The sequence below is a fragment of the Pithys albifrons genome, chromosome 20 (assembly GCF_047495875.1).
Source record: "Pithys albifrons albifrons isolate INPA30051 chromosome 20, PitAlb_v1, whole genome shotgun sequence".
NCBI classification, from domain to species: domain Eukaryota; kingdom Metazoa; phylum Chordata; class Aves; order Passeriformes; family Thamnophilidae; genus Pithys; species Pithys albifrons.
In genome coordinates, this window is record NC_092477.1 from 5602017 (window position 1) to 5625804 (window position 23788).

Consider the following 23788-nt stretch of genomic DNA (forward strand, 5'->3'; position numbering starts at 1 on the left):
AACTCTCTGCAGAGAATCCATTTTTCTGAGCATTCATTGCTGCCTGGAGTTCTCATAGGGGACCTTTTTTATCATCCGGCACAGTTTTGACTTCCAAGAAAGACTCCTGTACTTGCTGACCAAAAGGACTCCAATGTGTAATGAAAGACTTCAAGTCTTTTCTTCAGAAAGGTTGTCACTCAGGTCCTGTGCAGCACATGGAGTAGCAATCCCATTGCACAGAATACTGACCACATTTTCCTTTTTCAAGGTGATTTATGAATTTTACTTAAAAGCTCTCCACAAAGTCCCTCTGAATAATTGCCATTATCCCAGCTCTGAGCTGTGGAGTGGAGGAAGATTATGTGCCATGGCCAAGGTCACACACAGTTACTGCTGGTCAGAGAACAGGAGCACATGGTCCCTGTGCTGAGCTCAAACCACTTCCATTTCTCTTTGTGATTTTTGTGCCCTCGTTGCTGACACGTGTTGCATAGTTGGGAGAACTGTGGTGAAAAGCACAGCTATTAAAAGCAAGCCCATTTTGCTGCAATACATAACCTTCTTCTTACCCCACACAGTTTTGGAAGGTTAGCTTAAAATTATCAAAGGTGCCACAGTTTCAGATGCCTGGATGCTGTCTCTGGGTCTAGCCAAATTAATATTCCTGAGGCATCCTCTTATGTGGGATGTGAAAAGCCAACAAGGGTTCATTTCCCTTCTATCTACTGTCCTTTTATTTTTTTTCTGTCTGCTTTGAAGGGAAAGGGGAATAATTATCTCTTGCTTTTCAGGGCACTTGGTAATGTTACAATATATGGCCTCTGTGTTTTTCTTCTGACATATTGTTATAGGTTTTAGAATCATAGCATCCCAGAAAAACCACTCTAGGTTGAAAAGGGCATTGAATATCATCTTCTTCCAACCCCTGCCATGGACAGGGACACTTTCCACAAGACCAGATTGCTCCAAACCCTGGCCAACCTGACTTGGACACTTTCAGGGATGGGGCAGCCACAGCTGCTCTGGGCAACCTGTGCCAGGGCCTCACCACCTTCACAGGGAAGATTTTTTTCTGTATAACTAACCCAAATTTCTCTTCTTTCAGTTTGAGGCCATTCATCATCCTCTCACTCCAGTTTCTGATGAACAATCCCTCTCTGACTTCCTTATAGGCACTGGAAGGTGCCATGAGGTCTCCACACAACCTTCTCTTCTCCACATTGAATAGCCCCAATTTTCCCAGCCTGTCTTTGTAGAGGGATGCTTACTTTATCCACATCCATGGTCTCAGTCTTTTCCTGTTTTTATCCTTTTTCAGCCTTTCATGGGAGATAACTACTGTGACTCCATCAACAACAGAGCCTTCTGCAACTATGATGGTGGGGACTGCTGCGCCTCAACAGTCAAGACCAAAAAGGTAGGGATGCCCCTTCCTCTTGTCACTGGGAATTCCTCTGTGAGTGCTGCTTTAGTCCTAGAAAAAAAAAACTTTTGCTAGAATAGGAGTGGTCCAAGGTCTCAGGAGGACCTTCAGCCCAGGCATCTGCTCACTGTAGGTAGTGAGTTCTCAGTTCATTTTGAAGTTCTCTCTTGATGTCTATGTATATTTACCACCATAGCCCACCTTCTATCTTTGCAAGGCAGGTTCTTAAATAAAATTTTCAGAGGTGTTGATGTGCCCAAGCTTCTCTGTAGGCAAGGGCTGGCTCTCTCCAAAATTTGGGGCATGTTCATCAGCAGAGCTGCACCTACTGCTCAGGAGACCTTCACACAGAAGCACTGAGAAGGGGGTATTTGCCTATCCTGGTATCCATCCCCCAGTGCTCCAAAGGGAAATTAGGAAAGAGCAGAGAGCAAAAGGAAAGCATCATTGTAGGTCTGTGCTTTGATCCATGTGTACCCACATGCCCCTGGCTTATTGCTGACCAACCCACCCCAGAGTGGAGGGTGTGGAGCAGGGCTCCAGGGCTGAGTGGAGATGGAAATATATTCTGCACAAAGACCACACAGACCAGAACCTTGCAAAAGGAGACAAACCAGTGACAGAGATCTATAAAATCATTATTTAATGTAGGGAGGATGCTTAGGAAAGTAAAATCCACTGGTTTTTATCACTCAGCAATGAAGGGGGGGAAAGTGGTACAGCATTTCCTGTGTTTCTAACCACTGAATTTGTTTCCAAATAAAACAAATTTTAGTCTCTGCCACATGTATTTTACCTTATCTTCAAGATTTGAGTGTAGCACAGAATGAAAATCCAGCTACATTTGGTAACTGATAAATATAAATAAACAACCAGAGTGAGTTTGTGCTCAGTCTATGACATCATCTGTGTCACCCAATTGAGGAAGAAGGTCCTCTGCAGGGAACAGTTTGTTTCTAAGCCACCTTTGGATGGAGGCTTCTTTTCCTTGGGTCAGCATTTTGGGCTGTCTCTGACCCATCTAGGAACATTGGGGAAGGGAGACGGACAGGTCTTGGCAAGTGGAAGGAGTTAATTGCTCCACTGGGGAAAACAAGAGGAAGTTTTCCTAAACATTATTATTTTTTAAAAAATATATTCCTCTATATTGCTGTGTTTCTTTTGAGAGAGGACCTGGAACCTTGTGCAGGGAAAGACAGGCAGGTGAGCAACTCTATTCCCCATGGACAGAGCAGGGCATGGAAAGCCCAGAAGGGGCTCCCTGCTGAAACAACCACTGCAGAGACAAGCAGGGTGACAGGCAGTGCCCCATCTTCAGTTGTCTCCAAGAAGAGATTCCTATCTCTGGCTGATTTTCCACCTCCTGGGGAGGAGCAGCCCAAAGGCAAGCACAGCTTGCTCACTGAGCTCCCACCAGCCGGGAGGGCAGAGCTGGAAGTGCCCGGTAGCTCAGCATGGCATAGATCTTCTCCTCCCAAAACAGCCTGCCTGGGAAACTTTATCTGTCTGCCTTCAGGCTTGAGAGCAGGCGATGAAAAATCCCAAGTGGTGCCAGAGGAATGGAAGTGAGGTGCCTGGGAGGAGACCGACCCAAACCAGCCCCATCAAGAAAGGAGCTAAGGGCACAGCGTACTGCTGGGATGGGGATGGAACTGAAACACAGGGGATCTGAGGGTTGAATTGAGGGGGAGAGGGATAGGATTAAGGTTTGGGAGCAGAATTTATTGCTGAACAGGGAGTTGAGACAGTGGGATCTGCACAGAGTTGTGAGCACTTACCAGGCAGGCGACTCACGCTCCAAGTATCTGCTGCTTCACTGCCACCCAGAAATGAAGTGACCTCCCAAGGAGGGGAAGCACTTTGTAGCCCAGTGGGTTACTGCTTTCTGTGCTAAAACTGCCTGTTGCAAAGGGCAAATGGTCAAAGACAGGCAGCTGGTCTCACGTCTGATGGATTTTCCCCATGGAGGGGGAGGTTTTGTAGATTTTTGGAGATAAGTTCTCCTTTCACAGACTTCACTGGCAGCTGGATCATTGTGACTGGGGGAATTAGACTTGCCCTAGCTGGTAATTTAGAAACATCCATCCTAGAGATCACAAGGCAGAACTTCCCCAGCACACATCCAGCTTCCAAAATCTCCCCTCTCCCAAAACACCAACAACATTGCAGATGCTGAACAAGCCACTCGGGAGGAGTGAGAAAAACCACCTTCTCCTTGGACCTTCCACAGTAAAAGCAAGATGCTAAGTCCCAGTTTATTACATTTATAGGGTAAAAGGGGGAATAATAACCCAGCCAGTGGGGCTGTGGGGTCAGAGCTGAAGAGGCAGCAGGCAGCACCTCGCTCCTGCAAAGCAGCCGCCGACACCTGTGGCAGCAGCCGTGGGGCCGTGGGGTTTGGCTCTGCGAGTTATTTTCCCGTCTGAGGCCTTTGACTGAGACCAGATTTCAGGCAAGGCTGTTCAAATACGGCCCTCCCTTTGAAGAGGTTTATGAGTGGAGCGTTACAGGAGATATTCCAAAGGGAAAAACAATGAAAGGTGAGAGAAAAGGGAGCTGAATAAAAATACTCCGCATACCAAATCCTTCCAGCACAGTTTGCCACCTACTTAAAAAGGCACAGTTTTAAAATACACATTGAGTGTAAAAGCCAAAAACCTGGAGGAGACATAGGGAGGGGCGAGTCCAGCTCTGTTAATTCCAATACCAGATGAGGATGTATTTTCATACAGTTGTAGAAAGTGAGACACATGAAAGACACTGCTCTGCTCCTTTTCTTTCAGGGTTACATACTATGTGGCAGATGTGTCAGTCTTTTAAAGCCCCTGCAAGTTTACCCATAAATGTCCAACATTTATGCAACACCTGTTTTTCTCCCAGAATGTCACAGGACATTTTAAAAGCTTTAGATTTATCATGTTTTCCCCCACTGCAGCCATTGCTGAGGTGACACATGGTTCACATTTAGCAGAACATAGCGACTCCACACATTATTTTAGGAAAGGGCTGAAGATTAACATTGCACCATGTGAAGATTCAGGAGTTAACAGTCGAGTAAGAGCTGGCTTCAGATCTTTAGTGTCCACAAACTGTCAAAACTTAAGTTTCACTGCAGTCCCACTACTCTCCCAAACACACTTTCAGCTGCACACAATGCTGTGAACAGGCTGCCTGAAAGTAAAACGCTTCAACCCATATTCGCTTTAATTTTGAGCCCTCATAATGTGAGATTTTCCACGGTCCTGTTTTGTTGCCCTGAAAATGCACAAGGGACTCACAGGCAGCAGTCACTTATCCCGTGTTTTCCCTTTGCATTTGAGCATTAGCAGTGAATGACCTTGTGCTTTTTCGGCAGCGAGCGGGGAATGGAGCAGTGTGACTTATCTGACCAACCACCAACTAATCAGCGCTGCTGCTTAGATAGGAAATAATGAGTATTTGCCCTGAACTATTCACAATCAGGCTGGAGAGCTTAAAGAAATCATTAAAGACCTCTTTTGAATGCTACAAGCAGCAGCGAATAAATTCAGTCATATTCTGGGCATAAATTCGAGGCAAGTGCAGTCAGCAAGCAGGAAAAAGAGACATTCATCAGCTTAATTATTTGTTGTGCACTAATTGATCGGCGTCGCCCTGCAGCGGGCGGGAAGCCAGGGCTGCTGGCACAGGGATGAGTGCCACCCAAGGAAGCAGGGACATGGGCAGGCTGTGTGGGGAACAGGGGGCTGAGGGTGTTGGTGCAGAGGATGGGGCTGTGCTGCTCACAGCTTGCCCTGTGCATGACCCAGGAGCAGCTCTGAGAGACAGGAAGGCCATTGCCAGCCAACCTCCAAGGGAGAGAAAGCTTCTGTTGTGTATCTGGAGGGGATAAAGTCTTCCGTGAAGGACAAAGCAAAATCCCATCTCCTTTTAATCTTCCTCCCCTCCTGACCCAGCACAGGTTGCCAGCTCCCTTCTGCCTGGCTGCTCTAGGAAGCTGCTTCTTGCTTTGTATCCTGCCGCAGATAAAAGAAGATACAATTTTTTTAAAACATTACATCTCTTATACTGCCAAAGGGAGGAAAATAAATAACCTGGGCATAACTGGCTGTCTCTGGGATGTTGGCTGCCTGCAAGGAGCTCATGGGGTGTGCAGCAGTACAGGGACAGGTCTGGCTGTTTCCTTCTGATTCATTTCAGGAAATCTTCTCTCCAGTCACTGTCTCCTCCACTTCTTTTCTCTTCCCCTTACCTTTTATAAGTTTTCCCTGGATGAGGCTATCTAGACAGACCTCACAGAATTCAGAAATGTCTTTCTTTACACTGAATGTACTTTGTTCAAGACTCATATCTCAGATTTGCTTAGTTGAAGGTCCTGCAGTCTGGTCTCTACAGGTTTAAATACATTGAATTTGCTGCTTTAAAATTCCCTCAACTTCAACTATTTTCAAGTTTCTTCTTGAACTTTCTTCTGTCTTTCCTCTCTGTCTTTCCTTTTGATCGCATAAGTGGTAAACCCACAGCTCCCATGAGAAAAACTTGCCTCACTCGGTTATCACTCAGGTTTTCCCTCAACTGCTTTGCCCCACAGCACTTAGAAAAGAAAGAGAAAAATTGTCCTGTCCCTTCAGCCTCTTGACATTTCTGTCCAACACCTTGGAGAGGAAAACCAGCAAGTGCCTCAGCGGAAAACAAATGAGGACTTGTGGTAGATAGAGGGCCGTGTGGGATTCATCCAAAGCTTTGCTTATCTAAAAGATAGGGGAGTTATCAAAACCTCTTCAGAGACTTTATGGCCGAGAATTCAAGGCCTAAAGAAAGGAGCTTTGAACTGAGGGGCTGTTGCTGGCTCCAGCAGGGATTTCCAAAGGCCATCCCTGTCTCCCCAGAAAGGGGAGTCTGCAGCACTCCTACCCTTAAGCTAAGAGAAATAACCACTTCTTGGCGAAATGAGTGCCTTCTCCCAGCTCTCTAGCTGCAACACAGACCTATCTTGGAAAATCTCAGATCTTGCTCTGTTGGCACAACATGTTTATGAGGCATTTGGTGCCATGAGCAGCCTAAGTGACCACCCCACCTGAGGAAATTCTGATTATCCAGAAGAACTGATGCTTGGATGCTGCTCCCAACAACTTGACTGTCCCCAGCTGTGTGTCTTTGTCAGCTCTATAATTAGCAGGGGAGATACAATGAATGGTGGGCGAGCAGGGAGGAAGGAAGGATACAATGTGGAGTGTTGCCTCATGCCTCTGGAAGTGGCTGAGCGCTCCAAGCACGCTGGTTCACCCCGACGTGTGGGTGAACTCACTTCCCCGCAAGCTGTTGGTTGCAGGCTCAGTGGTTGTAGCTGTTTGCCATGTGAGGAGCGTTTTCAGTCAGGGTTGGTTGGGGTGGGAGCTTATTTTGGGGCTCAGAGCTTGGTTTCATAATCTCTCAGGGAGGCTTTCCAGGCAGCGATAAATTAAAAGCAGTGATGGCAGTAGCACATGTTGCCTATCCTGAGAGAACGTTCTTGGCTTCAAGGGACTTGGGGCTTCCCACAACATACAGCATTCCCAAGGGATGTGCTAGTGGAGGGTGTTTGCTTTGCTATCCGACCTCACTTCATTAGCAAGTGTTACAAAAACCAGCGAACAAACCTTCCCTGCTCCACCGCCAGCTATTTGGCCTCTGGGTGGTCTGGCTCCTATTAAATCTTTGGTGATTATTTAGACTAATTACATTCATGTTTGCACAATCAGTAGCACAGGGTAGGAAGCACAGCTGATTGCTGAGCAACTGAGCTCCATGTGGTTTGGCAAAGGGGCTCCCTCACTCTGCTCAGCGGGCAGGCGGGGATGCGGGATCCATGCGGGCAGGGCTTTCCCGGGAATCCCTGCTGGCTTTGGGCCATCCTTCTTCCACTGGTTCTGGTGAAGCTGCTCCCAATTTACAGACGATGGAGAGAGCAGAGCATCTGTTGGGTTCAGCTGAGCTGTATCTCAATACACCATGTTTTTTGGTTTCAGTGGTGGAAAGCTCAGTTTATGGCAGGGGAGGGAACAAAAATTTAAACTTTTAGAACTGCCAGTGTTATATGGAGAGGAGGTTTCCTGCCAGCTCTGCCTTTCCCAGGCCCTCTGGAGCTGTGCCCTAGGTGTGAACCTGCATACCAGCACCCAGAGTTAAAAGGGGGCTTGCTCTTGGTGTGTTATCTCAAACTTGTGACCTGAATGCCAAAAAACACTGAGAAGACCCTTACAAGATGCGTTTTTGTCCCACAAGGGCCCTGTCAGGGAGCAGAATACTCCTGTTGTTTGAGCTGTGAGGCTCTGGGAGGTGCAAGGCCATGACACTCAGTATGGGCTGCCACACTTATCTCACAGGCCACGCTGCCCGTGGAGGCTGTGCCTGTGTTGGGGCCTCCATAGCTCCAGTTAGGTCTGTCTGGGAGATTTCGCAAACACTTCAGGGCTGAAATCTAACAACAGGCTGTTTCCCAACACTTTGCAGCCCTCCTCTCCTGCTGCCCTCTCCCCTGACTCAATCCTGCCTGTGCTGGTGCTGCTGTGAGCCAACCCCAGGTGCTGAGCAGGAGGCACAGCCAGGTCAGCCTGATACCAGCGTCTGTCAGGGACGAGCTCCCAGCCTTTGCAGAGCTGTTTCCCATCCCTCCCTGTACCTGTCTGGGATTTCTCCTGTCAACATTCCCACCAATTCCTATAGACTGGCCTTTCTCAGCAGGGATCTGCCTTGGGATGTCACCAGCCTCTTCAGATAGATGTGTGTAACGAGGAGTTGTGCCCTCTCACTCATTCCATGACCTGAATCCTAGTTCTGTTCTGGTCTGTTGTAGCATTGCCTTTGTTCCCATAGTTGGGAGCATGGCATCCAAAACAAACCCAGCCCACTTTCCAAGAGGTAGCTTGGGTTTCATCCAAGGTCTTACTGTTTAGCATGGCAGACAAAGCTTAGGGCTCCCCTGCCTTGGTGGAGAGTGAAGTCTGGGTTCATGCTCTGTACAGCATGGGTGGTGAGTTGATCAAGGTGATGGTGTCTTGGATCTCCTGTACATTACACCCAGGATGTCCATGCCAGGCTCCTGCCCAGCCCATTAGCCCACACCTGCTGCCCTTGCTCCTCTGGGTTCAGAGCAGGGTGTGCCATGCCCTGCACGCTCTGGGTGAGGGGCATTGATGTAAGTTGTGTCTGTTTTCTCTTGATGATGGATAGGTCTTTGGGCCATTGTGGTTCTGGTGTGACTCATCTCCTTGAGTGCCATCCATCCACTCTGTGGCCGTTCTGGATCATCTCCAGATGTGTGTGGAGGAGGTGCCTGTAGGTGTGCAGAGCTCTGTTCTTCAGTTATGCCTTTTCAACCTATTTTAGTTAGCCCAAAGATAAAAGATCTTGCACTACTTCATCAAATATCCAGTGCAGGCTGTAAGCTTAATTTTTAGCTTTTTCTTCCTGCCCTGCTAGATATCCTCCAGATTTTCTACATGGGGAGATAGATGTAGGTGAAATACAGGGCTTGGCAAGTGGAAAGAAGAGAAGCTGATTCCTTACTACTGGCTTTACAATGGTTATATCTGGAAATTTCAATGCAGGTCATATATTCTGTTAATGAGTTGGGTTTTCACAGACCTATTTAAAAAGAAAATAGGCAGTTAATCTTGGAGTATGTATATCTGGGCTTCACACCTAAGTGGGCTATCATTCAGCAAAAGGTTCAGCATTTATTATTTCTAGCACATCCAGCAGCTTTATTCATGGCTCTGCACTCCAGAGGGCTGTCACTGTGTGAGCCCAAGGCAATAGACAGACCGTCTTCCAAGGGATTTTACATTTTCTCTGAGCTGGGTACTTCTGACAGTCCCAGTAGATTCTGTGTGTGGGTTAGATTTCCTAAATACCTATGGAAATCAGGTCCTTGGGGAACTGAAATGTGTATTTGTTGTAAATGTTGTTCAAAGTGGAAACCCAGCATTACTGTTAAGTGTTTGGAGGATTTTGTCATGTCTAATACAACTGTGGCTGTGCTCATTACCCATAGAAATCTCTGCCTTTTCACATAATAGAAAACTGATCTCTGGTGCTCACTGCCATAAGACAAAACAATTCATCTATCTGGACAATAGCACTGTAAAAATCGGATTGCATAAAAAGCCTCCATAAGGGACATGAAGTGAATAAGACTGATCTGATCAGGAAGAAACCCTCCTACACTCTGGCTACCCTCTGCTGGGAACTGCTGCTGAGCCATGGAGCTGTCTCCTTATGAGGTCATGGCTCTGCCTCAGAGAGAAACCTTCTACTCCTCTGTCCATGACCACTATTAGGAGACCAGGGCATTTCCGGAGGACAACACACAGCAAGATATTTCTTCTCCAGTGGCTCCATCTCACCAGGAATTGGTTGCAATGTAGTAGGGATCCAGTCTTGTACATACACCTTTTCAGGTCACCCCAGTGCTGAGCACAGGCTTACAGGAAGCTGTAAGAAAGCAAAGGGGAAAACAAGGGACTCACAAGGAGAAATAGGAGGAGAAGGAATCAGAGGTAGATTACTTAAGGCAGCGTCGAACTCATGCCAGTTTGGGTGTTTATGGTGACTTTTTGAGCACGGCCCACAGAGTTGGTGAGGACAATGTGAGCTGATCATTTTGGGACACAGCCATGCAGGGCTTGCTTTCCTCTTGGCTCTGATGTTCCTGCAGGTGAAATGGGACTATGTCTGGGATCTCCACGTCTGCAACACATCCCACGTAAGCATGGACAGCAGCAGAGATGAAGTGAAGTAGGCTATCACATCTGATTTCAGCCACTTTACTGAAATGCCTGAATTGAGTGTGTGACTGTCCTGTGCTCAGTGCAAAGGGTGGATCCACCTTCCCTCTTTCTCCTCTGAATGAAGGGGCCACTTAATCACTTTTGTCAGGCTGTGACAGACAAACACAGTGAATCCAGGCCAGGGAGAGGAAAAAGCTTGATCAAGACAAATGAAAGAATCAGGTTTCCAGGTCTATTCTCCAACCAGTAGCTTTGTTGTAGAGCAGGGAGGATTTTTTTAAGTCAAAATCACTGCCAAATCCATATTGAACTGAATGATTCAGGATGAAAAATAAAAAGAGAGGAAAACTCAATTAAAAACTTTGTTTGAGCATTTTCTAAGTGAAATAAGTTTTTATTTCAAGACATAACTTTTGCTATGAAACAGTCTTTTTTATTTGTTTGTCTTGAAGGGAAAGGTCAAACCTGAAATGTAGCAGATAATCTAAACCAAAATGTTTCCTTCTACACGGAACAGAAAAACTCAATTTTTTTTCATGTATCTTTTCTTTTTCATTTCCAGTATTTTAATTCAGTGATTAAACAATCCCTCCTCAGCTTCCTCCCCAAACCCCATTGTTTTCAGACTTCTCTGTTTTCCTATCTAAGAATATTCATAACACTGTGATACAAGGCAGTCCTGCTCTGGCTGCCTTCTGTTGGATCAAGTGATCCTTAAGCTCCTATTGTTTTCTGCAGCTTATAAACTTATTTAATTGCCAATTATTTGATTCATTTGCTTTTAACTTTTTGAACTATTGCTTGTCTTTGCAACCTCCACATTTGTGCAATTGTAGATTCAGATTATTCAGTGGTTGGTTATTTAGTTCATAAGTCACCAAGGCCATGTCTTGATGAAGAATTATCATCCAATTCTACCTGGAGGGTCAGGTCTTGTGTGAATGAAGTCAAAAGCAAAGGGAGGAGCCTCTCTAAGCCCTGATTTGCTGATGAGCCTCGGCTATTTAATGTCTCTGTCAGCATGTCCCTGCCTTAGGCTCCCTTGTTGTGAAACAAAGCTCCGCACCCGTCCTTGTGTGCGTCAGGAGAAAAACATGCTGGACATGCAGGGACAGGTATGGAAGGTCTAGGTGGAGATGACAGCACAGTGCTGGGTCCACATTCCTAGATGGGCTGTGGATGATACACAGGGAGCAGGCAGGCTCAGACTTTGTAGCCTGGAGAAATATTTATGAAGGAGAGAGTAAACGTGTGGCAGCAGAGCCAAGGGAGGCAGACGGAGCACGCGCCTGCGGCCCCTGCCGGGAACGTTGGAGCAGGTTGTGGCACTGCCTTGGAAGGAGTGTAAAGGAGGGGAATGAGGTCATTTGCTCTGTGCAGTTGGGAGAAATTCTTGAGAATTCACTTCAGGGCAAGTGATACACTGTTCCACTGCCACCCCTTTTTCTTCAGGTAAATACTATGATGCAATAGGCCCAAATCAACTTCTGCTAGCCAGGCACTGCGAGGTATTATTTCAGCTCCTTCTTGTGCTTATCCAGAGGGATCATGGATAGTTAACAGCCTGTGCACGTAGCAGCATCTCACTGCATCCCTTTGCTGTTCCTCAGTGCCCCTTAGGTGCATCTCCTGACCTCAAACACAAGAGGTGTTCAGAGAAGTCTCTGCTGGACTCCAGCTTCACTAATCTGTGAGACAGTGTTTGGTTCCATTCCTGAGGAATTGAAACCAAGAACATCCACAGTTAAATGCACAAATGAAGTTAGGCACTTCAGCAGGACCCAGGCCATAGGGCCCTTCTGTAGAATGATGCCCTACAGAGGGGAGATCATGGTCCAGGAGTAGGGTTCCCCAAAGACCCCATCCTGGAGGTGGGTAGGAGTGCTACAGGGGGGCTGGAGTTAGGACCTGCTGCACCCAGCAGTGTTTGGTGAACATCTGAGTTGATCAGTTGATCAGTTGTTTGTAACTTTGCTGTGCTTTACTGTTTGTAAGCCTTGGGGTAAGGTTAGCTTTCAGAAGAGACCCCAGATTTACCCGAGAAGTTGGGTTCCTGTGCTTGATGGGAACTGTTAAGGGAGTTATGTGCTGCCCAGTAATCTCATTTACTTTTTTGACAGCATTTCATTTAGACAGGTAGCTCACCTGAGGCCTCAGTACACCACCAGCACAGCACTGACATAAATCACTGTAAAAAATAACATAGCTGAAGATTGCAGCTGATGGCTGAAGATTTCACTCCAGAGGTCTTGTTTGTTCTCCAGGATGCTGTAGGTGTGTTCTCTCCCTCATGTCTTTGTGTCTTTGTCTTCTTTCCCCAGGTTACACCATTTCCTATGTCCTGTGACCTACAAGGAGAGTGTGCTTGCCGGGACCCCAACGCCCAAGAGCACAACCAGAAAGACCTTCGTGGCTTCAGTCTTGGGTAATGCCAAGCGACGTGGAATGGAGGACCACACAGCTCAAGGCAGGCTAGGAGAAACACCACATCCCTTTTGGTATCGTTTTAACATTTAGCTGCTCAACTGGATGGCATTTCTGCACCAGGGACCCTTAGAATTCAACCAGTCTGCCTTTAATTTTTGTCCAAGGAGAACTAAAGTAGGGTTTATGTATTAACTATATCTTAAATAGTGATGACGAGAAACAACCAACCAAGAGTCAAGTTGAGAAGACTTTCATGTATCAAAACAGCATGTTATGCCCAACTAATTTGAACAGTTCCTATCTAGATTCAAGGCGAGAAACAAACTATTTATGTACACATATTTATAGACATAAGTAGAGAAAGAGAGAAAAGAGTGAGAGATTATGATGAACGCAAAAACACTTTCCCCTCCCCAGCACTCACAACTCAGACCATTCATGGAAGAGGCTGTGCTCTTGGAGGACTCCAAGCTGAGCCTTTTCTGATGCTGAATGCCAAGGTATCGCATGCTCGGGGCACTGAGGTTGGGGTGAGATCTCCACAGGGCTGAGCCTCTTGGCAAGTGACCTGCCAGAAGCCCAGCCAGCTCGAGATGTGGGATGCATCTGCTCCTCACAGGAATGCTACTTCCAGCCAGGGAGCTCAGCAGACTGCAGTGGCCTTTCTGTACAGCTCCTCCTTCTCTCCCTGCCCTCAAAAAGCCAACTAAAGGCCCCCTTGTAGCCTGCAGGGCTTTTTGGATGTTTCTGTGTGGAGATGGGCAGGTTGTCCCCTGGTGGAGTCAGGGAGTGGGGAGTCTAAGGACTGGCATTGAGGAACGTGGATGGATGATTGCTTCTGAGGAGCAGAGAGGGAAACTCGCGCCCGCACTTGTCATTTGAGCATGTCTGCTGCTGCTACTCCTGCTGCTATGTCCCATTCAACTAGTTTCCTTACTGTGTCAGGACAGGGTGAAAAACAACCCCATGCAACCAAACAGTCTGCCTTAAAGCTTACCTACAACCTGCCTTTCAAATCCTCTGGTCTCTTCCTCAGCACTGGGGCAAGAAAACAGGACACCAGCCAGCCAAAGGAATCTGCTTTCTGGTCTCCACCCAGCCAAGTGGGTCTCTAGATCATCTTCACCCTCCTGTTAGGCTGGTCTCTATCTGATAACTGTATCATGCTTCTGTTTTCTCAGAAGAGGGGAAGAGGAGAAGGAGACACATGCCATGGGGAAAGGACCGCAGGAGACAGTATTACAATTTTGGCCATATTTGTCAGTATTAAACTGCCAGGCCAGTAGGTCTGACCCTTTTCATAGACTGGGAGCTTAGCTGCTTGTAATCTTCCAGAAAGAAGGGCATTAGCTGCAGCAGACCTCGCACTCCCCTGTCATCCTCCTGTTTCAGTCCAGAGGGGAACATGTTGTTCCAGATCCTTGGTGGTTCTTTTCATAGCAGGGTTCATTACACAGAGTCACTGAGATGCCCAGGGCATCTAGTGCTGCCACTGCTGCTACAACCCATCCCATGGAAATCCCAGAGATCTTTCCAGCGTGGTTTGGGCATGTCTCTGTTGTTTCAAGCTCCTAAAGAGCATCCTTCTAAAGTGTTAAGTCTGTCTGCTCCTTGGAACTATCCTGACTTTTACAATCTCCTAGGTAAGGACAGGTTAGAAAGTCTTTTCCCTACTCCTTCTTGATTGAATATTTAGGCACTGGAGCAAGGCAGAAAGGAAAAGGAAGGGATCATTTGGCTCATGGAGATGGATGTAAAAATGAGTAGAACTAGTAAAGGAAAACTGATAAGAGTGGTAGGTGCAAGGAGTCAGGTTCTTGTTACCCACTGTTGGGGTGGTTTCTACTGGAATAAACCAGAGCTGAACCTCAAGAACTAAAATGTAGAGGCCTGGAGAGGTGATTGTGGTAAGAAGGTGAGGAGCTGTCTGTTGGGAAGCTCCAGTTATTCCTGGAGAAGACCTGACCATGGGAGCTGTATGGATGGCTCTGCCTCCACCATGCAGGGGTGTACCGGAAAGGGAGTTGCAGTAGGATTAGGGCTCTTTCCATGGAGTTAAACTGAACATCCTCCAGCATAGAGAGCAGTGGCATAAAATTCTCCTTTTGCTCCTTGCCATCTAACGTGGGAAGTAAATAACTGTGGAAAGGTTGCTGCTCTCTTCTGGTCCCTCCACTCTCCCCTTTTTTGTTGGCAGTTTGTTCATGTGCCATCCAGCCCACAAGACAAGCTCACAACCTCAAAAGCCTTTTAAACTTCCAATGCATCATGTCCTCAGTACCTGAGGCATCTTGGCATGACCTCCTCTCTCCACCCCACCTGGGTTTCACCCTGGCAGGGAGCCCCAGTTCACTCCCTGCATGCATCCTGAAAATGCCCTTCCCAGTTATGGAGCTCAGCATGGAGATTTCCCATCTGCTTCTCCCACCTCTGATAGTGCCCAAGAGAGACAGGTCTGTACAGGCATTATTGCCACTTGCTGCTGTGGGTTCCCAGGAGCTCAGGGCCAGCTGAGCCCCTCTGGCCAGCCAGGTCTAGCCCCTGCTAGCCAAGCTGGAGACCTTGGCTCAAGGGAGATGGTGGCCTCTTGTCAGCACCGCCTCACACCTCAGCTTCACTCCTGCAGTCCTGGCATGCCCCGACTCCCTTTCCCACGGGCAGGCTTTCCATGCTGCTATTTGATTTTTTTTTTCTAACTACCATGTTGGTACTGTCCATTTCCTCCAACAGAGCTGATAGAACTGGGAGCAGGAGAAGTTCTGCTCTGAGTCATGTTAAATCCAATGGCTTTTTTTTTTCCACTGGGGCAAAGGTTTGCCCTCTGCATTTCAGGTGCTGTACCATGCACCCAGGGGGAGACGAGCCACAGGACACAGATACTTGCTCAGTTCTTGTCCTCTGTGCTCCCAAACTTAGGCAAGGCCAGCTGGATGAGCTTGCAGCATCTACCACTGTTTGGGCCTCAAATGCCCAGTGGAATCCTAGGAAAGTCCCTCCATGACTGCGGTGGCCACTGGATGGGAAGTGACAGAGACATCCCCTACCACCTCTACCCACTGAGACAGCAGTGTAGGACAACACAAAACCAGATGTTTTGGGGAAGAGGAGAGGGTGCTCATACTGGTGAAATTTAGCTGCTCATGAAGTCCAGGTCACATTAGTGCCAAGATCTTCTCTGTCACAGACAGTGAACCAAGGCTGCACCTTACCTGGGACCACCAGCCAGCTCCTGGCTCTGGGTGATGTCCATGGCCAGTGGGAGGAAAAGCTGGAGCAGAAAGCGGTGAATGGTGCATGGTGGGGTGGGAAACTCCAATCAGCTGCTACCCCTCTCCCTCCCCACCCTCTCGCAGATGGGCTGAGCTGGTGTCCTCCTGCTTTTCCTGCACCTTCTGCTGTCCCACCCAGGCTGAGAAGGGAAGATGGCACCAGAGGACTCTTGGAATTGGGTTCCAGCTACCTCCCTTCCAGTTTTGGTTTCACTTGGTTGTAACTGTCGGTTTGTTTTAGGTTTTACCTGTGTTTAAGAAAAAAAAAAAAAGGGAAAAAGAAAAAAAAAGAGACAAAAAAGAAAGCCTGATAGCCAACAAAAGTTTCGTGCTGCGACTGATTCAAGTGGGGCTTTACAGAGAGGAATAAAAGAGAGGGGAAAAAATGAAAAGAAGAGAAAAGAAAAAGAAAAGAAAATCCACATAATCCAAATCCAAGAAGAGCAAAGCCTATTTTTGTGTGTTTGAAAGGAAAACACCGATTCTGCCAGCTGAGTAGAGAGTTAGATACTAAGTGTAGATTTCCCTAGAAGTACAGTGAGGTTTAATAACATTGTCTGGTTTTGTTTTCCTCGTGCATTGTGATAAATCCAGGAACTAAGGCTAAGGGGGTTTTCCCCCGGTATATTGTTGTTTGTAGGGGGAGGGGGATGGAGTTTGGCTTCTTTTTTTTTCCAGATTATTTTTATGTGTGTATTTGTGCTTATTTTTATGTTATCCAACTGTACATACGCATTTAACCAGTATTTTCACTATGCTCTAATTACTGCACTCAGAAGCACTGCACAGTCTGAATCCCAGAGAGCTGTGAGAGACTGGAGTGAATGGGGAAGGAGAAAGCTGCTACCTGAGCAGACAGGTGATTCCTAAAGGTGGGAAGCAGGGTGCTGACCACCCCCTTCCCACACTTCAGCCTATTGTTACCATTTGAGACCAAGCTAGAAGACAGGAAGGGATGGCATGAGGTCAGCCAAGGCTGGGATGCTCAAAGGGGTTACAGAGCTGGAGGTTTGGCCTTTCAACTTTTTTGGATGCTGTGGAAATTCCCAACCTTTTGGCAGCATCTTGCCCTCCACTGCTGAATCCCTGGAGGCTCACATGAGAGTTAATGGGTATGTTCATACCATTGGGAGAGGACCATGTGCCCGGCATAGACAGACTACAGATATTTCCATGGTTGTGGGCCCCATTTTGGTCTCAGTGGTGCAGCTGAGCTGATCTATGTGTTGTCCATGTCATCCCATCCTCTGGGGAAGGCCATCTCCCTGCTGGGGATGCAGCAGTGCTCCTGCCTCCAGTTGACCTTATATGTTGGGCACACTGAAGCCCCTGGGACAGTCCCCTTCCACTGAAGTATCTTGACCACTGAGTTCAGTGGGAGCATGACCAAAACATCAGCAGGAGCAGGTCCAGGTGGCCCAAGATGTATTTCCTTGGTTGAGTTGGGCAATAGAGATTTGGTGTTGGGCTGTTCCTGCCCCCTGGGTGGGTTCAAATCCCAGTTCATTTTAGCAGGAGCAAAGTGAGGCTTAACGTTTTGTTTCTGTCTTCATTTGGCAAACTGAATGTTCCCCTTTTCACCAGATCTACACATCCAAGGTTCATTAAGAGCAAGAATCGCTTCCTCTGAGGCCACACACAAGAGCTTGGGTTGGCTTCAGGTGTTCGATGAGGAGTCTTAGTGCTACTTGTCAATGGTGTTAGTCCTGTTAGGTCGAGATATGGAGCTAACAAGTCCAAGTTGTCTTTGGTTCCCATTCTGGCTTAGTTTAGTCTTTTGGTTTTTTCATTCTTTTGCTGAGGCCATAATTCAGCCACCAGTTTCCATCTTCTGAGTGCAAATAACCAGGGCTTTAACAAAACATTTCACCAGCAATTCAAGAGGGAATTGGAACCATTGCGGAGTTTGCATTGTACGGCCTCTGTAATTACGTACCTGTCTGCAGATGATGGGCTGAATTTTGCTCCCATCAAGTCAACACAGGTTTTTGTTGTTGTTGTTGTTGTTGACGTCCCTGGGAGCAGGATTGAGCCGTACTATATATATAAATATATATATAAATATATATATGATATATATATAATATTATCTGTGTAATATTATATATATATCAGTGTAATATTTACAAATAAAACTGTGATCTCGTCTAGAGAAAAATGTATTCATATTACCAACTGCTCTTCCATATTTATGTATCATATTGTATCTTTTTATTATTGTTATAATTATTATGATTATTATGGTTATTATTATTATTATTATGGAATCTTTCTTGGCACCTTTTGGAAGCCACGTCAACCAATACTCCAATGAAGTGCTGAGGATCTATTTTCACAAGAATTCTACTGGTCTACTGTATAAAAGAGAAAAGAAAAAAAAAAAAGAAACAAGCAAAATACAGTTCAACCCTTAATTCTGTACCTCACGCCTGTACGTTTGCTGCTCCGATTTTGGGTTTTATTTTGCGCTCGTTTGTTTTTAACGGATCTAATTTAAGTCTCCAAGCAATATATAAAGATGTAAATAGTAAAGCTTATTTATTAAGATTGTCATCTTTTTTAATTTATATTTACACAGTTGTTCATCTAATTTATTTTTTTTCAATACAGTTTTTAACAGTTGTCCTTTTTTTGGTTCATGATGTTTTTTAAATCATTTTCACAGAATTTCTTTATACAGGTTTTTCTCTTTCTTTTAATAAGCAACAACTTCCTCTGGTCTTTCAAAAACAGGTCATGTTTCACTCCAAAAAAAAAGAAGTTATGTCAGATTCATCAGAAATATTTTGCCATTGTTGATTCCTATACCCTAAAGTTCTATATTATATAAATATATAATACCTTGTATGCTTAAATATTTAACTGTGTGATTTTGTATATATCTTCATACACATGCTCACACACATATGAGGGTTATGTCCCCAGATGTTGGGAGAACAGAGAATCAGAAACACAAACAATATAAGCTTGTATTAAAGAGTTCTGAACTGGACCCCTCGCTCTTGCCACGTCTCCTTTGCTTTCGGTTGGGCCAGCCCTGAGCAGCACTGGGAACCTGTTGGGGTGTTCAGTGTGGCTGTGGGGTCCCACATCTGGCTGCACAGCTGCACAGCACCCTGTCCATGTGCTCCAGCTTTTCACTTTTGGGCAGAGGTTTGGAAAAGTGCCGTGTTTCGACAGTGGGCTGCAGTGGGCGGAGGGAGGCAGCACAAGCCACAAACGCGGGAGCCCAAGAGCCTGTTTCTCCTCTGGTGGGTTTGGCTCTGACAAGGGCTGGTGCTTGGTGGAGGTTTTGATGTGAAAATCTGAAGGTCGAATGCTTCTAATTTTCAGGAGAATTTGCCCCACTTTGCCAGTGCTACCCCCGCATTGTTGTTGCTCCAGCAGGATGCCCCACACTGGGGGCTTGGGGTGGTGGTAGAGACCCAACTCACCGCCCACCCACTCAGACCCTGTGAAAGGAAAGGACTTGATGCTGCTGTACGGAGAAATCTGTATCGATTCAGCTTCCAAATGTGGATGGATTCAGCATCAACATCTCCAAACCTCGAGGATGGGCACACAGGCAGGACAGGGGCTGTTCAACCCTGACAGTTGTTGACCTCTGACCTTAGAAAGAACCATGTTTAACCCAGTTAACTCCAGAACTCATTAACAATTTAATGCCCCAGGAAAGTCCTGGTGAGTTGTGGAGGCTGGGAGCACAGACAAAGGAAAAGGAAGGGATGCATGGGGGCAGCAGTGTTAAATACCAGCTCTGCTTTCCCTGTTACCCACTGCCCTGTTCCTCTGCAATAGTCAGCACTGGGCTCTAGTGCCAGCCAGTTCTATTTGTTATCCTGATGTAGTTATGGTACTGGCTGGTACCACCTTGGCCCCCTCAAAACATGGGGCAGTAATACCATAGAACAATAAATAAATCCCACACCACACAATCCATGGAATCGTTGGGAGCAATAGACTGAGGAATGAGAATAAATTACTTTCTTTTTATGCTGATATAAATGATTCAGTAAAAAGATGTTTTGCATTTTACCTGTGCAAATCCAATGCAGTATGCTGAGCAGGGAGAGACAGAAAGAGCAGGAGCAAAAGTGCATCGTGTTTTCTATACTGTCCTTGTCTGTGGTCAATGCATTATTAATGGAGTATAAGTGCGTCACTGACAACCCTATCAATAGCACATACTGTAGATAAAAAGGCTCAGGAATGATGTATTAAATGGGTTGTGTCTATAGCAATACACAAATCAATTGGCTGTGTGTTGAGCTATCTATTAAGCATTAATAAAGACCTTAAGATGGGAGAAGCCATGAAGCCAGGCAACAGCAGGCAACTGGCTCCTGCTGGGCTCTGCTCAGCTCTGCTCCTCCTGCATGTGCACAACCACCCCAGAATCAATTGGAATGCACAGTCAGAACAACAGCTTCTATGTCCAGATTACGTGTCTGTCTGGAGATCAATTGCTAAAGAGAGGAAAAAAATCAATATATGCATTAACAAGGTCTGTCCTGCAAGATGGCAACAGGGCTTGTGGCCACCCACAGATGTTGGATCTGGCTGGGACTTGGCAAGGGTGGCAGCTTTAATGTCTCATCCCTGTAGCAATGATGCCAGTCACCTCACTGTGTGGTGACCACCCTGAGGAGTCACAGCACACCCAGTAGCACCCAGCACTCACATTGTAGCATGGACTTTCTCAAAATAAGAATGTTCTTACCAAAATTCCACCTTACAAACATGGTCTTTACCAAGCGCTGGTGCTGCTGTTTCATAAGGCTCCACGTCACAGTGTCTGCTAAGCAGTCTTGGAGATGTGAGAGAGTGGGCAGGAGCAGGGAAGGGAAAGGGAATCCTTTTTATTGCACTCTTATTACTGATTTAGTGCTCAAAATTTCCACACCAGTATTTAAAGACTCTTCACCCCCACAGCACCATATGAAGCCCACTGTACACATTCAAACTGTTCCTCAAAGCCCTGGCAGCTCCTGGTGCCCAGGATGTGACAAGAGCCTGTTGGGCCCAGTCTTGTCCGTCCCAGTCTCAGCCCTGCACTACAAGGGCACTTGCAAGGCCAGAGCTGCCCAGGACACATGCCCCCACCACAGTGGGACTATGAGCCATGGTCCTGGTGGAGGCAATCAGGCCAAGTGTGCTTAGAAAAGACCACAAGAAACTTTTTCCTTTGTGTCTCACAGTGTACAAATTGATTCAGGTTGGTGATGCTCAGCTTCTGGAGAACTAATCCTGCCTCTGGCCCAACAGGCGCAACATGAAGTTTGCATCCTCCCAGAACAACAAGACGAGCTCACAGGATACTGAGGCATCTGTGGCACCACAGGGCACTGCCATAGGGAAGCATTAGTGCCACTGCAAGGCTTTGTGCCACTCCAGGCACCCCCTGTGATGGTGAGGACCTGGGCTGCCTATGCTGCACAACCACAGACACTCCCTTGGCTTCTTCCCCAGCCTCAGCAGAGCCCCATCCAACCAAGCACAAATTAAAAAGGAAAAAAAAAGAGGAAAAGCAGAAACCAACCAAATAAATAAAGAAGCAAACACAGCACTTGACTCCAGAGGCCTCTGCCGTGGGAAGAAGCTGTCCCAAAGTGGTGTGTCATCAGCAGCACAGCAACCCAAACAATCGGCCCCTCTGTGCTGTGTGCCAGCTGCAGTCTGGCCGGGGTGAGGGTGCTGGGGAACAATGGCCATGGGGACAATGGGGATTGTTCGGACTCCTCCAGAGGGAATAGCCCCACAAAGCCCTGGGAGGGGAACTGCAGCTGTCACCAGCTCTGAGCTGCCAGACAAGTGGAAGATTTGGGGTGCCCTTAAGAAGGGTGTGTGCCTGTTGGGACTCTCAAAGGAAGCTGGAAGTGGCAGTGAATATGCCTGTTAAAAGGAAGTCTGTGAAGCTGCTGCAAAGAAACCATCTCTTGGTGCCGAGATGGAGTTCATGGGGTGCTGAGAGTGCATGGATGGGGGAGTAGGGCCAGGCTCTGCAGGAGCAGAGGGCATGCTCCATGTACCCATGGCTGCTCACTCAGTGCCATTACCTTCACAAGCACTCACTGAAAAAGCACGTGGAGAAGGTTCCTCCTGTTGACCTGAACTCATCCTAAAGCTGGTGACTCCATCCAGGAGCCTTTGATGCCAAGTTACCCTTCCCAACCATGTTGTCAGAGAAGTAATTTCAGCTTTTCAAATGGATGTGGATAGTTTAGCTATTAAATGTGGAGGATGGCACATTTTGTCCCTCTCTCCACTAACCTTCCATGTTTCATCTACCCCTTAGTGCTCTCCCCACCCAGGACAGCATTGCCTATGCTCTGCCAAAGCCCAGTCAGCGGCACAGCAAAGTCAGGGTATGGGTTGGCAAGAGGAACCACCTCCTGTGGCAGCAGCGTTTTGCTTTGGAGCAAGGATCCCTTTTCCCTAAGGGAGCCAGAGGAATGGCAGGGGTGAGTGTGTGTGTGTGTGTGTGTGTGTGTGTGCGTGTGTGTGTGTCTATGTGAACACCACGGGCACAGGTCCATCTGCCAGCATTGCTGGGCTGTGACTACAACTGTTTATCTTGAAAGCCAGAGGGTTACATTCTCCAAAGTTTCCAGGGAGAAAATACAGACCCTTCCTTTCAGCTGTGTGCCGGAGGATGTGTAACCTCGACGAATTCCTCGGTTTTGTTTGGCTTCGGTGCTCTGTGCCGAGTAGCATCACCAGCCAGGGGCTCTTCTGGCTTTGATCTGAGAGCTAGGTGTGCTTCTCGACAGGTTAATGGCCACCAGACTCCACAGTCTTCCTGCCCAGGAGTCTAGACTCTTCCACCTGCTCTGTACATATTAACACAGGCTTACACACAACTCTCTGTACACGTACCTGTACACAACAGCCAGTCTCACCAAGGATGCGAAGCAAAGCTCCTCAACAGCCTTCCAAAGTAAGCATTAAGGCCTGCAATGGACACAGCTGTAGTGTGAAACTAGGGAACAACCAGCCTGTCCCTGTGCTGCTCCTGTTACGTTCCCAGTCAGCACTAGCACAGTTGAAAGTCTCCTTTCCATCACCATCTGCAGCAAAACAACTCTGTGCTGCAGGCTTTGCTCCTTTTCCCTGAGTTCTGTGAGGGATGGGTATCCCAGGTGCAAAAAATACCACTGTAGGGGAGCTCACAGTGTCAGAGCAGAGAAAAATATGCTGAAAGGGCATCTAGCCAGCTGCTGACATCTCCTATTCCTAGCGCCTAGCCCCATGCTCCTGATGGCCAGGAATCCCAGGGGTGGCATGATCCCAATCACACCTAAGGCTGCCTTCTGTTCTGTCAGGGGTGTTGCAGAACACACAAGCAATTTGTCCGTCAGGTCGGTCAGCACCGGCTCCTGCCTGCAGGGAGACTGCAGAGCTGCTCCCCACTGTGGGGCTTCCAAGAGAAATGAATCATCTCCGAGCAAAGTAAACAAAAACAAAATAAAACACCATGTTTGTAAAGTAAGGGGAAAAGCACAGCTGTGGGCCAGAGGCTTGAGAAAACAGGACAGCTTGAAAGCACCTGGAGGTGCAGCCAGCGTGAGCAGCAGGGAGGGGATGGGACCAGCCAGGCTCTGTGTGGCTGCCGCTGGTCCTGGCAGCCCTGGCGGGTGCTGTGTCCTGCCAATTGTCCAGAGGGACCTGTCCTGCAGGTGATGAAGAATGTCCTGTGTTGGAAGGAACCCACAAGGACCATCCAGTCCAACTCTTGGCCCTGCACAGGGACACCCTGAAAATCCCACCCTGTCCCAGACAGTGTTGTCCAAATGCTCCTGGAGCTCTGGCAGCCTTGAGGCCGTGCCCACTGCCCTGGGGAGCTTGCTCAGTGCCCAACCACCCCTTTTCCTGATATCCAGCCTAGCCAACCCCCTGACACAAACTCATGCCATTCCCTCAGGAACTATCACTGGTCA

The 23788-nt window shown here is 47.3% G+C and overlaps 1 protein-coding gene across 1 annotated transcript in view; it reads left to right on the plus strand.

The window, feature by feature from the left end:
- Positions 1-18706, plus strand: part of PAPPA (pappalysin 1) — a 181106-nt gene extending 162400 nt beyond the window's left edge. The window contains exons 21-22 of the mRNA XM_071574522.1: positions 1301-1399; positions 12477-18706. Coding sequence (XP_071430623.1) covers positions 1301-1399; positions 12477-12584 — 207 coding nt within the window. The 3' untranslated portion in view covers positions 12585-18706. The remainder of the gene's footprint in view (positions 1-1300; positions 1400-12476) is intronic.
- The last annotated feature ends 5082 nt before the right edge of the window (positions 18707-23788 follow it).